General features: G+C 45.5%; 1 protein-coding gene across 1 annotated transcript; it reads left to right on the top strand.

Moving 5' to 3' along the window:
- Nucleotides 1-255: 255 nt before the first annotated feature.
- Nucleotides 256-17,535, top strand: LOC120383899 (butyrophilin subfamily 1 member A1-like). The gene is made up of 9 exons (XM_039502219.1): nucleotides 256-309; nucleotides 1,234-1,350; nucleotides 3,010-3,357; nucleotides 6,417-6,698; nucleotides 8,210-8,314; nucleotides 8,963-8,983; nucleotides 12,858-12,878; nucleotides 13,600-13,632; nucleotides 16,638-17,535. Exons 1-9 carry the CDS (start codon nucleotides 288-290, stop codon nucleotides 17,234-17,236), a joined length of 1,548 nt encoding a protein of 515 aa, XP_039358153.1. The 5' UTR covers nucleotides 256-287; the 3' UTR covers nucleotides 17,237-17,535.
- The last annotated feature ends 865 nt before the right edge of the window (nucleotides 17,536-18,400 follow it).

The following is an 18,400-nucleotide window of genomic DNA, read 5'->3' as shown; positions in this document are numbered from 1 at the left end:
TAAACCTAATACAGTAAGAAAACTGAATACAGATAAAACCTCATCCTCAGAGGTATTCCAATAAACTTCCTTTTACAGACTAGTCTCCTAGTATGGGTTCTGTAGTAACTCACACCCCCTACAGTTACTGTCCTTTGTTCCAATTTCTTTCAGGTATCCTTGCGGGTGGAGATGCTCTCTCTTGAGCCAGCTGAAGACAAAATGGAGGGGTCTTCCAGGGGTTTAAATAGACTTTCTCTTGTGAGTGGAGATTCCCTCCTCGCTCCTATGCAAAGTCCAGCTCCAAGATGGAGTTTTGGAGTCACCTGGGTAAGACACCTGTCCATGCATGACTCAGTTTTTACAGGCAGCAGCCATTGCCCACATGCTATCTTGAATGTCTCCAGAAAGACTTCTTATGTGGATTGGAGTCTTCCAAGATCCATTGTTCGTTAAGTGTTTCTTGATTGGGCACTTAATTTGCACATTCCTTTTTCAAGAAGCTGACCAAATGCTTTACTAAGGCTACTTAAAAATCAAGCAAGTACACAGCCAATATTCATAACTTTGATTACAAAAATGATACATGCACGCAAACAGGATTAATACATTCAGCAGATCAGAACCTTTGCAGAGATATGTTACATGGCATATGTAGCATAAAACATATTCCAATTATGTCATATATACATTCATAAGCATATTTCCATAAAGCCTTATGGGGTGCACCGTCACAGTATATTTCTGTTTTGTAAAGTAAGCTACAAACTCTTGCAAATTCAAGCTTATGGGAAGAGTCTTTCTCTGTGGTCCCTTTTACTCTGTTTATGAGCCTGACTCATTTTGCCTTTGATGTGTTGAAAGAAAAGAAGTGGGTAAAAAATCCCCCCAAGAATCTTTCTCTGTCTCTCTCACACACACACATGCTGTTTCTCATTCCTTAATTTTTTTTTCCATTGGTAGAATTCCTACCAACTTTTACACTGATCTGACTCTCTTTTTTTTTTCTTTTTTTTTTTTATTGGTAATGTGGTTTTGCAGGGATAGGACAAAATCAGACTCATAAAGAAAACACATTTTGAACTTTAATTGAATGGCTGTTCTAATTCCATAATATGAAAGAGTTCACTTAACAATGTATTTACTCTTTTTTATTTAATGTGTCCTCTTTAATGTGTGACTTTAATGATTTAATGTTGGTCAGTGTTATGCTCACTCTGATAAGATTTTTTGCTCCTCCTTCCTGTTGTCTAGATCAAGTTACAGTGAAGACGGAGGTTCTGTCATTCTGCCACAGCTCCAGAGCCAGCTCCCCTCTCCCTGGGTTTATTGTTTTCTTCCTTATTTATTATGTTCACAAGATTGAATCAGGTAGGAATCCGCCCTGTGTTTGCTGTTTCTCAGAGAAATTATTTAGGCCCCTGAAGTGTCTTAACAAAATGCTTTGCTCAAAATCAATGGAACTCACGATGTGTAAACTTACCCACACAGCAAGAGCAGCACTTTCATTATTCAATTTTTGCCCTGATTGCGTTGCTGCTGCTGGGTCAGTTTATTTGCTCCTGGGATAGTTCCCAGGCCTGTTTCTTCACACAAGTATTTTTAAAAGATTGTCAAAGATGCCCAAAGCATTGGGTGGACACTTATTGAAGAGTTTAATAATAACAATAATAAATAATAAAATCAAACAACTTAGTGGGTTTCAGCTGTGAAAAAGATCAGAGCCATCATCTGAGACTAATCTGCACAAAAACATAAAAAGAACCAGAATATATTGATGTCATGTGACTTTTTAAATTGGGCCTGTTAGCTAATACATGTTTGTTAGGTGTAGTATACACCATATTATTAGGCATTATGTGCATGGTAGTCCTCTAATATACATGAGAGAGAGAGAGAGTTGGGATGTTAACTGAATGTATTATGCTCTTCCCCCAATTCTGTTCACCAATATCTAATATCCCACAACACTTTACAAATCTGATGTCAGCGTTCACAATAGAAAATAGGAAATGTATCAAAGCCATGAAATGTGTGTCCTAGCACTGGTTGGGATGTATCTCTACACCCACCTGGTTTCGAATGTGGTATCCAAAACAGGGTTAAGGAAGGTACCGAACAACAAGTTAAGGAACTGGTGGGTTGGATCTTAGGGGATGTATAAAGTGCTTTTTCACTTGTAAACCACTATGGTATAAGTGGGTTTGAGGTGTATTTTTCAAGCACACCTTCTGTATAAGGTGAGCACGGTGCATGGTAGGAATTGTTTCCCAGGAGGAGGATACGAATGTTTCTTTTTCGTAGTGCATTGTTCTGTCTTTAGGCAATAATTTTCCTTACATTTGGTTATTTGGTCTCTTGATCATATGATGTATTTAACTATAATAGTCCAACAATTGGCTCTAGCAATAGGGCTGTCTCAAGAGAACCTTGGTGAAAGAACACCAAATATGGGCCACCAATTCTACCCTTATTCCTGGTGAGGCCCAGCAAATATCATGGCAATGTCAGTAAACGTGTCAGTTTGAGAGCACTTAGAAAAATGGCTGTTGAATAGTAAATTTGTCTCAACTATACACTGAGCACGTCCATTCCCAGCTCTCTGCCTCAGTTTCCTTGATGTGTGACTTTGCCATGGACTGAACACCCCCATCGTCAGCTTCCCACCCTGTGTCAGCACTGTGTGCCTGTGCCATGCGCTGAACCTACCAATTCTCACCTCCCCATTCTGTCCCATTCTCTGTGCCGGGCCATGCACCAAACTTGCCTGTTATCAGCTCCATGCCCCATCTCAGTGCTGTGTGCATGTGCCATATACAGAGGCTGTGTTCTTATAACACAGTCCTGCTGCTCATGAGCACTGCTCTCTCTTAAACATTCAGGCTGAAATTTTCCATGGTGGGTGTCTGCCTCTGGCTGAACTTTTTGGAAAGTTTGTCTGAAATGGAAACGGTTGGATGTGTCCTTCATATCAAATTCCCACTTTCCTCTGAGCTGCTTTTCTTGTTGTTGTCCTGGTGCATTTTCCAGCAAAGTTCACAGTGATCGGACCCCATGACCCTGCCACTGCCATCCTGGGTCAGGAAACTGTTTTACCCTGTCACCTGTCCCCCCCGATGAGCGCTGCAAACATGGTGGTGATATGGTTCCGATCTCAGTTGGCATCCTTTGTGCACCTGTATCGTGGTGGGAAGGATCAGTATGATGGGCAGTTGCCAGAGTATCAGGGAAGAACAGAGCTTTTGAAAGCCGGACTTAAAGATGGAAACGTTCCCTTGAGGATTCTCAATATCAGAGGCTCTGATGAAGGAAAATACCACTGCTTTGTTCAAGACGATACTTTTTATGAAGAAACCATATTGGAACTGCGAGTAGCAGGTCAGTAGCTTGTGTCAGTTTTAGCATTGTGTGATTTGCTGGCTTTGTTCTTTGCTATTACAGTAACTGTGACTCCCTGCTTGTGATACAGTGTATCTAAATTTCAGCTAACAGCGACTTTCATACTAGGGAAAATATGCTGGAAACTTTCCCAACATGTATTAAAAACATTTTCAGGATGGCCAAGGTACTTTCTTGCCCAATCTTGATTAACCCCCAAAGGGGCCTTTAGTTAAGAGGGAACGGACTTCTGGATGTATATGGCCTTCTGGTTGCATTTCTAGGATGTGGGCTAAGGTGGGACTGCCAGATGTTTATGACCTTATTATTGGTTCACTGTTGGTTGTTACTTAGGGGTGTAGTTAAAATCAAATGCAACATTCTTATTTGCTGAGACTGCATAAAGGTGATGGTCATGGTGAGTGTGACGGGTTCTCCCTGGGGTGCCACCTGGAACTGGGTTATAGCTGAGCCCTCTGTCTCCCCAATCTGGATTCCCTCTTGCACTGTGACATTGTGACAAGCTGCAAAGCCACTCACACCAACATCTGCAGGCAGGGACCACACCCAGCTGTGTTCATGAATGCATCTGACCAAGCATTCATGAACCAACAATAGCGAGGCTTCAGCCAAAACACACACCCCTCCCACAGCACCCCAAGCTAGGATGCTGGAGCTGTACCATCCTGCTCTTATCAAAAGTCTGACCAGTAAAGATTATTCCAATTACCAAGTTCGGCCCTCCCTCGATGTGGAGAGGAATATGCACAAAACCTTTGTTAACTGAGTTGAGATTTTTTGCAAACACATCACTCAAACCACATTGTTTTAGGTAAAAAAAATATATATATAAAATAGATTTATTGACTACAGAAAGATAGATTTTAAGTGATAGCAAACAGATCAAAGTAGATTACCTAGCAAATTAATAAAAACGCAATCTAAGCCTAATATACTACCCAGAATTTGAATTGAACAGTGTTAGATAGTACAAGCTGTTTGTAGATGTTTCATACACAGACAGGGTTTCCTTCTTGGGACCAGCACATCCCCAGTTCAAAACCTGTGCTCTTCCAGAGATGTATCCAGATGCTGAGTTGTGAGGAAAGTGAGGCTTATTGGTGATGTCACTTCCCCTTTTTATAGTTTCTTCCCTATGGCGGGAACCCCTTTGTCTCAAACCAGGTTCCCAGCCCAGTTTGTGGAAAAATACAGGTACCAAAATGGAGATCAGAATCGTGTGATCTAGTCAGATGCCCCTGCATGTTTGAGTCATGGCAGCCGTTATCCATACTCTGTCTGAAGTGTCCTCCGGTGAGGACAAGGCTTTTCCATGGCCCATTGTTTTCACTGATGGGCCATTAGCATTGTCTAGCTTCTTCACTGTTGTACCTGAAAGGCTAGTTGTGGGTGTTACTCAGGGCAAGCACATTTCAACTACAGATGCATAGTCAATATTCATGACTCCAGATACAAAAATGATTCATACATACAAACAGGATAACCATACTCAGCAAATCATAACATTTCCATTGACACCTTACATGTATAAAATGCAACTTAATTATATCATAATCATACCCAATCATATTACTATGGTGAATGTGGAGTGCAGAGTGTCACAGTGGGGAGGGGAAATTATGTACAGTAATTCCTCTTGGTTAACGTGGTTTCGTTGTTACGTTGCTGATCAACTAGGGAAAATGCTCGTTTAAAGTTGTGCAATGCTCCCTTCTAACGTCATTTGGCAGCTGCCTGCTTTGTCCACTGGTTGCAGGAAGAGCAGCCCATTGCAGGTAGCTGATAGGGGTTTGGAACCAGGGTGGACCGGCAGCCCCCCTATCAGCTCCCCGCTCCCATAAGTTCCCTGTGCAGCAGCTGCCCAGCAGGCTATCAGTTGCCCAGAGTTCAGCTGTCCCTCCCCACACTGCCATGTGCTGCTCCTGCCCTCTGCCTTGGAGCTGCTCCCGGGAGCCTTCTGCTTGCTGTGCGAGGGGGAGAGGAGGAAGGGGGGGGCTAATGTCAGGGTGTCCCCCTGCACCTTGCTTACTCCATTTTCCATAGAGCAGGGGGGACACACGACAGGGCTCAGGACGGAGGGAGCTTGCTGGCAGCAGATGGTCTCAGCAAGCTGATCTAATTAACAAGGCAGCGTACTTAAGAGTGGGGTCAGCATACTTAAAGGGGAAATGCACACGCACACGCACACGCACACACACACACACACACACACACACACACAGAGTGTGTGTGTCTCTGTCTGTCCTCTCTCCATTCCTGCTGCCTTGTAGAGTGTGTGAGAGGTAACCCTTGAGGGCTCAGCCAATTGCTAGTTCATCATTCAGCACTAAGGCATTCCCTGGGAAATATCCCATCCTCTGACTCCTCCACCTCAACCAAGCTTCACAATCATCATCGCTGTGTACCAGTATTAAATTGTTTAAAACTTGTAGTGTATGTGTGTGTGTATATAGTCTTTTTTTTGTCTGGTGGAAAAAAAATTCCTGGAACCTAACCCCCTCATTTACATTAATTCTTATGAGGAAATTGGATTCGCTTAACATCATTTCGCTTAAAGTCGCATTTTTCAGGAACATAACTACAACGTTAAGTGAGGAGTTACTGTATTTACCACTCTTAGATGAGACTGAGCATTTCTCCCCTGCTGCTTTGACACTGCAACCATGTAGCCAATTAATTTTTTTAAAATAAATATGCCTTTCTAATGCACTAATGATCAGATTTTCAAAAGTTCAGATCCTGTTCAGGTATCTGCATTGTCCTATCACCAAAGGTGCTCAGCGCTCAGTTGCTCATGTCTTGAGATGACAATATCTCCCACTGTCTCAGTGAAATTATTGTAAATACTGATTCACATTTTTGTGTGTCCATGATCATTGGGAGTTCAGAAAGTCCAGTGTTCATTTATCCCTTCCACTGACTACTCACATGAATTAGTGCCTTCTCATGTGAGTAAGGGATCCACAAACTCTCCTTTATCCCTTCTGCTTTATTAATTTAACTTATGGAATTAACACCTTTATGTATTTTCCCCTTAGGTCTGGGCTCTGCTCCTCTCATCTCTGTTGAAGGTCACCAGGATGGAGGGATCCGGGTGGTTTGTCGATCTACTGGTTGGTACCCAGAGCCTGAGGTGCTGTGGAAAGATTTCAATGGGCGACGTTTACCATCACTCTCTGAAACAATATCCCAAGGGGATAACAACCTGTTTGAAATAGAAACTGCTATCGTTGTGAAAAAATATTCTAACCAAAACTTGTCCTGTTGCATCAGGAACACCATTCTCAATCAAGAAAAGGAATCAGCAGTTTATATAGCAGGTCAGTTACCATCCAAATCCCACACTGAACTCACCACCACCAGAAACAAAACAAAACATAGGAAGAAAAGAACTGAAACATCTGTGGTGGATATTTCATAATTCACAAACAAAGAAGATGGGAGTATTCAGACTATCCAAGTTTTTTGGATTTCATGTAAATTTAATATTAAGTCTGACTTTCCTGATATTCTAGCGTGTGCACACACACACACACACACACACACACACACACACACACACACACACACACATATGCACACAAAAACTTGCAACATTTTTTAGAAAAAAATTCACTCAATCCACTGACACAGTATGTTCCTGTAACTTTAAATTCACTTTAATGATTTTTTTTAATGTGGTAAATTTTGTACTCTGGGTTGGCTGTGATCTGTAGAGCCCTGCAAATCTGCAGATATCCACTTTATATCTGTAGATATCCTCATCCCACAGATACGGATATCTGCAGATCATTTTAGGAGATCGCAAATTGGATGCGGATACATATTTTGTATCCGTGCAGGGCTCTAGTGATCTGTTTGTTTCACCAACTCTGTCTTCATTACTTGTGTGAAATGTCACCTAAGTCTTGTGATGTTGTTTTTACTGACATTCAGTGGGACTTGTGCTCCTTAAGACACTTTGATCCGAATCCACAAAGGGACTTATTTTACACTTGTCTACACACAAAAGTTGCACTGATTGACTATTTAATTAATCGATGCCACCTGCTCATGTGAACACTCTTGTATAAGTTTCAGAGTGAGCTATATAGATTTAGCTCCAGTCAATTCCTTACCAACTTCAGCTAAATGGAGATAAATCATAAATCAGCTTAATTGTGCCCTAAGGTTTTGTGGATCAATTTATTCATGTTGGTGCAACCCTCATATGTTGTCAACTCTTGAACCAATTTAAGAATGGTCATATAAGAGAGTTACCCCAGTTTCACTGTATCAGAGCACAAACCCTGAGCAGAGAAAGCTTTAGGTACATTTCCAAAATTCCATCCTGGGTGGATGTCTGAATCACTGTGAACACAAGAACAGTAAATGAAGATTAATTAGTTTGCTACAGAATTGTTTGGAGAAATTAGGATTATGATTCCTTCAAATATTGAGGGGGCAATAGTGGATTTTTTTCAAAAATATTCTAATTAATCTGACAGTTTCTGAATGTTGCTGAACACTAAGGATTAAATTATTTGCTGGTGTAACTCTATTGAAGTCAGTGTGGTTTTATGAGCAGAGAATTTGCCCCTGGACTCTCTGGCCTCTGAATAGCAATGCATCAAATCAGGCCTGTTTTGTCCAGGATTAAATCAGTGTTGATTGGAGCCATTTTTAAAATCAGTTTCTGGTATTTTGTGTAGTGTAGACGTGGCCATTCTTTCACTCTTTATCACCCAGAAATTCTGCTGGATACTATTTATGTATTTGTATGGAATAAAAACATCTGATTTTAGTCACTGCTTCCAAACAAAGGCAATTTCTGGGTGTTTTTGTTTTTCAGATCCATTTTTCCCACGGGTGAATCCTTGGATGGTGGCGCTGAGTGTGATCCTGGTGGTTTTGATTGGTTTTATTGGCCTCACTGTTAATCTCTTTAAAATGAAAGGTAAATATCAGAAGGAGAAATATATTGTACATAAAGTGTTTATTCTAATAAATAAATAAGAGCAATTTTGGAATTTAAATATTAAAAGACCGTGTGATCTGCTGACCTTGTCCTATATAAAGAAGAAGAATGCATGTGAATTTATTGATAAAGGGTGGAGGCAGAGGTGGGAAGGGGGGGAGGGGTAGAATAGGAGGGAGGAGAGTCTAGGGCAATAGAACTGAACCAGAGAATCTGATCACAGCAGACACGTCTGTGTTCTGCTCAATTCTCCCCCTCCTGCTACTCCCCCTCCCCCTCTGGTTCCACTTGAGACAAGGTTCAGCAAAGCCTAGTCTCTCAGATTCAAACTTCAGATCTCTTTTTTGCTAATCAAGTGTAGTGCACCTGTGGCGAATCAGTTAATAAACACATTTGTTCCTCAGTTAGGAAATAAAAAAATCATATCAACTGTCACATAACTCAGACACAGCTGTCCATGCCCAGGTGAACTTCATCCATAAAGAATATCTGCCCAATTTCCAAATAAATCAGACACGTCTATTCATCCTTCCTAGTCAATTTTGCACCTGTAGGATGTAGTTTTCTAACACTGTTTAATGAAGCAAGGAGATGCTAATCATTTATATTTATTTCTGTACTTTTCAGGAAAACTTACTAAAGAAGTTGGTAAGTTTCAAATTCTTTTTTTCCACAAATACAAATTTTGACCAAGTTACACAACTGTGTATTGGCTTCTTGGTTTCTATGATTTATTTTATTACCGTGTGTTTGATAGTTGGAAGCTGGTGTGTGTGATAGGCTGGACCATTTTAGGGTCTTTTTGGATGTTTCCAGAGACTCTTTCCCCTTAAAAGTCCTTTGAATTAGGGGGTTAGGTCAGCATAGCTATGTGTCTTGGGAGTGTAAGTTTTCAGCGCAGATGAGCCCTCAGTCTGATTCTTTCAAAAGAATCTCTAAAGGTCTGGCTTGTTAAGGAAGGTGTGGTGCAGTGGGAATTTTCTGTTATATGTTTATTAATCCTATGTGTGCCTCAGTTTCTGACCAAGGATTCTGACCAGAGCTTGAACAGTGGAGTTCACTACAGAATCTGGGCTGACCGGAATGGTCTGTGCTTTCACCTCCATTTCTCTATGATAACCTACGTCCTTCCTATGCTGTGTCCAGTTGACTAATACACCCGACTGTTTTGAAAATGCTCTTTGAATGCCAATGCAAATGTTTGGTGAGGTGCATTTATCCCCGAAGAGTGTGCAAGTCTCTACCAGCAGTATCTCAGTTGGACTCAAACAGAGCTCAGAGTGCAAAGCAGGAGCACTGAAGGCCGAGAGATCTAGTCTAAGGAGGTGGTGAAGCCATGTGGCTTATCCAGGAGGAAGAGAGAGAGAGACCGAGGGAGTCTGGCAGACTGAAGAGTCTCTAGAGACTGTTGCAAATCTGGGAGTGTAGCACTGATCAAGTGAATCCATGACAGAAGTTAAAGAATAGCCATTATCTTTGAAAACTCATGGTGACTGGGGGAGGTCTGGGATGATTGGAAAAAGGCAAATATAGTTCCCATCTTTAAAAAAGGGAAGAAGGAGAACCCAGTGAACTACAGACCAGTCAGCCTCACCTCAGTCCCTGGAAAAATCACGGAGCAGATCCTCAAGGAAACCATTTTGAAGCACTTGGAGGAGAGGAAGGTGATCAGGAACAGTCAGCATGGATTCACCAAGGGCAAGTCATGCCTGACCAACCTGATTGCCTTCTATGATGAAATAACTGGCTCTGTGGATATGGGGAAAGCAGTAGATGTGATATATCTTGACTTTAGCTTTTGATACAGTCTCCCACAGTATTCTTGCCAGCAAGTTAAAAAAGTATGGATTGGATGAATGGACTATAAGGTGGATAGAAAGCTGGCTAGATTGTCAGGCTCAACAGGTAGTGATCAATGGCTCGATGTCTAGTTGGCAGCCAGTATCAAGCGGAGTGCCCCACGGGTCAGTCCTGGGCCCATTTTTGTTTAACATCTTTATTAATGATCTGGATGATGGGATGAACTGCACCCTCAGCAAGTTCACATATGACACTAAGCTGGGGGGAGAGGTAGATATGCTGGAGGGTAGGAATAGGGTCCAAAGTGACTAAAGACAAATTGGAGGATTGAGCCAAAATAAATCTGAGGTTCAACAAGGACAAGTGCAGAGTCCTGCACTTAGGAAGGAAGAATCCCAGGCACTGCTACAAGCTGGGGACTGACTGTCTAAGCAGCAGCAAAGAATCCTGTGGCACCTTATAGACTAACAGACGTTTTGCAGCATGAGCTTTCGTGGGTGAATACCCACTTCTTCAGATGCAACCCCCTTGCATCTGAAGAAGTGGGTATTCACCCACGAAAGCTCATGCTGCAAAACGTCTGTTAGTCTATAAGGTGCCACAGGATTCTTTGCTGCTTTTACAGATCCAGACTAACACGGCTACCCCTCTGATACTTGGCTAAGCAGCAGTTCTGCAGAAATGGATTTGGGGATTACAGTGGATGAGAATCTGGATATGAGTCAGTAGTGTGCCCTTGTTGCCAAGAAGACTAACAGCATATTGGACTGTATTAGTAGGAGCATGGCCAGCAGATCAAAGGAAATGATTATTTCCCTCCATTCGGCACTGGTGAGCCCACATCTGGAGTATTGTGTCCAGTTTTGGGCCCCCTACTACAGAAAGGATGTGGACAAATTGGAAAGAGTCCAGTGGAGAGCAACAAAAATGATTAGGGGACCAAAGCACATGACTTATGAGGAGAGGCTGAGAAAACTGGGCTTGTTTAGTCTGCAGAAGGGAAGAGTTAGGGGGGGATTTGATAGCAGCCTTCAACTACCTGAAGGGGGGTTCCAGAGAGGATGGAGCTCGGCTGTTCTCAGTGGTGGGAAATGACAGAACAAGGAGCACTGGTCTCAAGTTGTAGTGGGGGAGGTCTAGGTTGGATATTAGGAAACACTATTTCACTAGGAGGTGGTGGAATCTCCTTCCTTAGAGGTTTTTAAGGTCAGGCTTGACAAAGCCCTGGCTGGGATGATTTAGTTGGTGATGTTCCTGCTTTGAGCAGGGGGTTGGACTAGATGACCTCCTGAGGTCCCTTCCAATCCTGATATTCTATGATTCTAGACCCAAGAACAGGGTTTATTTTCAACCACTCCCTGCTGCAGCCAGCTTGTACCTGGTCTGAAGGCCCTTGTGTGTGGCAGAGGGAGCAGACCCTGCAGGATAGCTGTTTAATGCCAGTTGAGCCCAGAGGAGTTTTTGTCTTTTCCTAACTGGGATGGGGCTGTGCCCGAGGATAGGGTGTGTTCATCTAGTTTTATAAAATCTGGGATAAGTCTAAATTAGACAAATGTCACACCAAAATGATGCTGGGGTGGGGAGCAATAGAAAAGAAGAAATTGAATAGAAACAATCACACAGCCTTAACTTTGTATTGACGGTAAAGAGAAACAACACATAAGGGAAGGAAAACTCACAATAAACTCTTATCTGTGTTTCTTTTATGTTTTAGGGGAATTAAATCTAGAAATTGTTAAGTGTCGTTATCCTTCCTCTGAGAAGAAAATGTTTGTGAAAAATCGGATCCTCCTGTAGGAGTGTAATAGTCATTGGTGCATTAGGTGGCCTAGTGGTTAGCACACTTAGTGTCCCCTCCCAGTGGGCAGGTCTTGCAGTCCTGGCCCTCTTTTAATCTGAGGGGCAAGGAGGTGGGCAGTGGTACGGGAGCCTGGGCCCACCCACTCTTCTGGGCTCTGACCCACTCCTAGGAGGGTCATCAGTGTCTGGTTCCCAGAGTTGTCCTCCGAGTTGCCCTCTCTCGGTCACTTCCTACCGTCTGCTGGTCTCCCCCAGTTCCAGTCCAAGATAAGGTGAAAAGAAAAAGAAAAGGCAACGAAACCATTAACCCCAACTGGGCCTAAGCGAGCAGCCAGTCCCTCGGGCAGGCTGCTCCAAGGCTCTTGTCAGTAACCTCCAGGGTAGGTGTGTCCTCCTCCCGTGCCTCTCCCATCTTCGCTGCGTTGCTCCCTTTTCAGCTCTTTCTCCAGTTGACGCATGATCTGCAGGGCTGGATGGGCGGTGCTACCTGGGCTCAGTATTGTCCTTTCAACCCATCAGGCCCAGTGTGGTGTTTGTGTACCCCCTCACACATCCTACCCTTCAAACCTTGGGCTGTGGTGTCCTGGGGCCAGTTCATGTCCCCACCATCCTGTGAAGTCCACACTTTTATTTTCTGTGACTGAATGATGTACCACCTGAAAGCTGTGTGGCTGCATTGAGAGATACCAATGAATAATGCCTAGGTTATGGTTTAAATTTACCCCTTTTATTTATTTATTTATTAAACTTGGTTTTTTTGTTTGCTTTCTTGTTTTTTATGATTATTCTCATGGGGGGGAGGTGGGGGAAGGATGTTGATTTCTGTCAGCCTTCACTGTTGTATTGATGATAAAGAGAAATAAAATATAAGAAAAGGGAAATGCCTAACAAAAATATCTATTTATTTCTCTTTAATTTTTAGAGAAACGAGATAATGAAATAAGTAAGTGTCATTATCCTTCCTCTGACAAACTTTTCGTACCAATTTGGAGTCTCATGGGGCTGTTCATTTAATTGTGGTGGAGTTGTTTGCTTTTAAATTTATTTTTTAAAATTGTTGCAATCGAAAACCTTTTTTGTTTGCTTGCTTTATTATTATTATTATTGTTATTTATTATTCTTTTGGGGGTGGTTGTTTTTTAATGAAACTTTATAAAATGTGGGGAAGGACTAAATTTGATGAATTTCACACCAAAAGCTAATTTGAAAAATTGATAAGCAATACAGTAATAGAGTAGGTAGTGGGAAAGAAAATATGACCTAGGAGGAATTGTGGGAAGGCACTGGAGGAGTATCAGCCCCTGAGATGTTTAGCCTCCCTCCACACTGCAAAGTGGGCATGTAACCAACCTGAATTAAAGTGGTACCTGAGCTACAGCCTATACTCAAAGTCTTGCCAGCCAGCCTGGGTGTAAAGCACCAACAAACTTGAATCAGAGTTTTTGTGCTTGCACAATAAACAGATTGGGGCAACAGCCAGGTAAGATCCTGAGCTAACTCTGCAGTGAAGATCCACCCTGGGAGAGAAACACTCATGCAATCCAGTGCAGGTTCTGGTGATCTTATAACTTTCTTTTCCCATCAGTGTATTAGTTTGTACAATATTGAATCATGAAATACTTGTTCACATCCGCTCTCATCCCTAATTATTTGGTTGTTTTTAGGGTGGAGAAGATCTGTGGCACCTATAGAAGAAGGTAATTAAAGATCATATTTTATCAATGTCCAAATATCAGTTCCCATGAGGCAATGTGCCTCTTTTTCCTTGAATGTGGGAGTGGATGTGATAGTTCAGGTACCTGCCCAGCTCCCTGCATTTTACAGCGGATCACAAGGTGAAACAGGGTTTGTGCCTATGTCCTACTACAGCATAATGAATCTACATCCATATTGCATCTACTCTTCCTGCCCCTCCACCACTCGCATGTGCACCGCACCCTGCAGAGATCTGTGACAGCAGCTGCCACTCATTGTACGGATCCAGTGGGACATGCACCTCCACAGCCACTTCTCCAGGGGGAGTTTGTTTTATCTCCCTGCGTTGATGGCCGATCTCCAATTTCTCTGTTTCTTCTTTCATCTTTTCCTCTCTGAAGAAGGCCAGGAGCTCTGCAATGGCCCCACGCTGATGGGGTGAGCAGGGACTGTGTCTGTGTGCGACCCGTGCTCCAGTCTCCAGCAGAGGAACAGAGCCTTGACCACAGACAGGGGCACTTCTGGCTCCATTATACAGATCTGGGGAGCTCCTGTGATCAGAGCTGTGAGCTTCTCTCTTTTCTCCTGTCTCCATCTACCATGATCTCAGCATTCTCCTGTCTCTGGTAAACAGGACGTCACTTTAGCCTCTCCATCACTAGCACGACCCTCTCTCTCTTTCCACCAGCCACTTATTCTATGCCTCTCCCCAGTGGTAGATTAGCCACTGCCCTGGAAAAATGGGCACCTCCGCACCCTGACCCACTCTACCTGCCCGGCGCTCCTGCCAGAGAGTGGGGTCAGGGCTCAGGGGCTTGTGCTGCTCCACCCGCCCTCACTCCAGCCAGGGGACAGGGTCGGGGCACAGGGGCTTGTCCTGCTCGCTGGCTGGTGTGCTAGGTGGCCAGAGTGGGGCACACCCCCGACCCCATTTTGCTGGCGGTAGTGCAGGCAGAAGGGGTGGGGAAGGGTCCCCACTTGCTCTGGCCCAGAGCCCCACAAAACCCTAATCCGCCCCTGCTCCCCCTACACTCATAGCTTCTCCTCATTACACCATGACCCCCCCCTCACTTGTGTTAACCCCTCCCCCAGGCTAATGTACTTTTGTGCTGTGAGTGCTGCTGTGCAGGGGAAGGGATAGCTCAGTGGGTTGAGCATTGGCCTGCTAAACCCAGGGTTGTGAGTTCAATCCTTGAGGGGGCCACTTATGGATCTGGGGCAAATATTGGTCCTGCTAGTGAAGGCAGGGGGCTGGACTCAATAACCTTTCAAGGTCTCTTGCAGCTCTAGGTGATTGGTATATCTCCAATTATTACCTATTTTGGGCAGGTTCAGTCCTGGTACCATGTGAGCTGTTACTGTCTGAGTTGTGACATTTCAGAGCAGGCTGGGTGCAGTGGGGAGGCCCCATAGCAAAGTCCAGCGCAGCTGGGACACAGTCAGATTTAAGGTGGGAGGGAGTAGGGAGCTCTGCCAATGATCACTGAGTTGTACCATCTGCTGGGGCTCCCAGAGTCTCTAGTCCCCTCCCCTGGGGAGAGGTAGGGGCAGGAGGGGAAAGATTCTGAGTCTCAGGCCTGGCCCAGCCGATACTTTCACCCTGTCACTGACCCGTCTCTGCCAGGGGAGTGACTGTCCCCAGCTCTGTGCTGAGATCTCAGAGCTGACGGGCAGGGCCAGCTTTAGGCCAATTCAACCAATTCCCCTGAATCAGGCTCCACCCCTAAGAGGGCCCCGCACTCAAGCCCCAGTACGACGTACGGGCAAGAGCCGGTGCACTGTACCGGGGTGGCCCGGCTTCCCCAGGGGGCAGTTTAAAAGGGCTGGAGCCCCAGGCCCTTTAAATTGCCACCAGAGCCCTGCTGCTGGAGCCCTGGGGTACGGCTGCAGGGTTCTGGGGGCTATTTAAAAAGTCTGCGGCTCCCGTTGCTTCTACTGCCCCGGCCCTTTAAATAGCCACTGGAGCCCCACCGCTTCCCCTGGGCTCCCTCAGCTATTTAAAGGGCTGGGGCGGTAGAAGCAGGGGAGCCCCGGGCCCTTTAAATAGCCCCAGAGCCCTGGGCTGCTGCTGCTACTCTGGTGGGAGAGAAAGGAGGAGGGGGCACTCACTGTACAGGGTGGGCTCTACCCCCTGTACCCGCACCCCCTGCCCACAGCCAGCCCCTGCTGCACCAGCCCTGCCCCCCCTGCCCTGCCTGCACCAGCCCCTGTCTCCAGCCAACCCCTGCTGCACCCCCCTGCCTGAAGCCAGCCAGTCCCACACTCCTCTCTCTCCAGCTCTGCCAACCCCTGCCGCATCCCCCTGTGGCCCTGCCTGAAGCCAGCCAGCCCACCCCACACACCCCTGTCTCCAGCCAGCCCCGTACCCCTTATCCTGCCTGCAGCCAGACCCTACCTCTAGTGAGCCCCTGCCCTGCTCCAGCCAGCCCGATACAGCCAGTCCCAGGGCAGTAACCCTGCACACCTCCTTCAGTGAGGGGGGCAGGGAGCAGCTGGGACCCACACATGTGCACACTGGCCCCCAGGGAGTGGCAGGGACCCACACATGTGACACGGAGCTCATTTCTAGTTCAGGCCCATCTTTTTAAAAAAGAACTTTAGGCAGGGTTAACATACAGCCGTATTTTCCCGGACATGTCAGTCTTTTTGGTTCTTAAATCACCATCCGGGAGGAAAATACGGACATATGGTAACCCTATTGGTACAAAAAATACATACCGTGGCACATCCCTTAAATCAGAACTTTTTATAAGGAACCGTTTGCTAAGAAATGAAAGGCTTTTTTTTAACGTTGTTTTTTTTTTTCAGTCATCCCTGCTGGGGCCCTGCCGAAAATGTTCGAATGGGGCCCCGCACTTCCTAAAGCTGGCCCTGCTGATGGGTAAATCCTGGAGGAAGGAGATTCCCTGAGTCACTCTCCAGCTGGGACAGATTCTGTCACTGACACTATCAAACCCTCCCCCAGGGCTGAGCTCTGCCCCTAACGCTCTGATTCTCTCTCTTACAGCGAATGTGACGCTGGATCCACACACGGCTCATCCTGAGCTTGTCCTGTCTAAAGATCAGAAAAGTGTGAGACGGGGAAACACAAGACAGCAACTGCCCAACACCCCTGAGAGATTTGACACTGAGCCCTGTGTGCTGGGCTGTGAGGGATTCACCTCGGGGAGACATTGCTGGGAGGTGGAGGTCGGGGGTGGGCGATACTGGGCTATGGGGGTGGCCAGAGAGTCTGTGAGGAGGAAGGAAGGGATCAGCCGTAGCCCTGAGGGGGGGATCTGGGCTGTGGAGCGGTGGGAGGGTCAGATCCGGGCTCTCACCTCCTCTGAGACCCCCCTATCCCTGAGCCGGGTCCCCAGCAGGATCCGGATTTGTCTGGACTGTGACCGGGGGCAGGTGACATTTATCAATGCTGGTGACGAGGCCCCGATCTTCACTTTCCTGCCAGGCTTTGTCCCTGGGGAGAGAATCCGACCTTGGCTGGCAGTGTGGTGGGGATCCCAGCTCAGACTGTGTCCCTGTGCGGCGGGAGGGATAACTCAGTGGGTTGAGCATTGGCCTGCTAAACCCAGCCTTGTGAGTTCACTCCTTGAGGGGGCCATTTAGGAATCTAGGGCAGAAATCTGTCAGGCACAGTGGGATTAGTCCTGCTTTGAGCAGGGGGTTGAACTCAATGATCTCCTGAGGTCCCTTCCAACCCTGATGTTCTATGTGAGGGACCCCTTGACCCCAGCCTCACCACTGCAGATGTTCTTGGGCAAGCTGGCTACCCTATAAAATAGGGGCCATTAAACCAGCAGGTGTTTAGCTTGTGCTGCAGTATTTGGACACCCAGTGACTGCTTAGGGTGACCAGATGTCCCAATTTTTGGGTCTTTTTCTTATATAGGCTCCTACAACCCCCCAGACCCTGTCCTGATTTTTCACATTTGCTGTCTGGTCACCCTATGACTGCTGGACAAGCTCCCTGATTTCTCTCAGTTTCAGTACTAGCCAGGACCTTATGGATGCTGCAGTGCAACCTTGATTAACCTTTTTGTTTATGATATCCCCAAGCAGAGAGTCCTTAGCCAGGTACCCCACTGCACATCCAGGTGCAATAACTGTGTAGGCAAACACGGCATTTATGGCTTAGCAGTCACTCCCACACAACCACTGACATCTAATGTACTGAGAAAACGTTGGCCAAGATATTCGTCTTTCCATTTGAAAAGCATTGTGGGATCTTCAATTTGTGCATGGAAAGCCAATGGAGACGAACAGCAGGGAACAACATTTTGAGAACACTGTCAGGTTCAATTTAGCCCAGAGTTTAGATTTTGTAAAAACAAACTTTTATTAAGGACAAAAAAAAAAAGTTAAGACCAGCAGACACATTTCCATATACAGTATAGTGTGACGTTTCTGTGAAACGATTGTTCCTTGCAGTGTTTGCAACCAAAACTTTGCAGTTCTCTGATAGTGCATGAGAGGGATAGCTCAGTGGTTTGAGCATTGGCCTGCTAAACCCAGGGTTGTGAGTTTAATCCTTGAGGGAGCCATTTGGGGATTGGTCCTGCTTTGAGCAAGGGGTTGGACTAGATGATCTCCTGAGGTCCCTCTCAACCCTAATAATCTATGATTCCCACTGGGGGCCCTGAGCTCAGCCTCTCTGGCCTCACACACCTTTGTCTCTGATCTTCAAGGACCTCTGGCTCCTCATCACTATGAGAGGGCTGCCCAGGGGCGGGGAGTGATGTTCTGAATGTAGTATAATGTCTCACTGAAAGGT

This window comes from Mauremys reevesii, linkage group 15 (genome assembly GCF_016161935.1).
Source record: "Mauremys reevesii isolate NIE-2019 linkage group 15, ASM1616193v1, whole genome shotgun sequence".
NCBI classification, from domain to species: Eukaryota; Metazoa; Chordata; order Testudines; family Geoemydidae; genus Mauremys; species Mauremys reevesii.
This window is presented reverse-complemented; position numbering and strand designations above follow the sequence as displayed.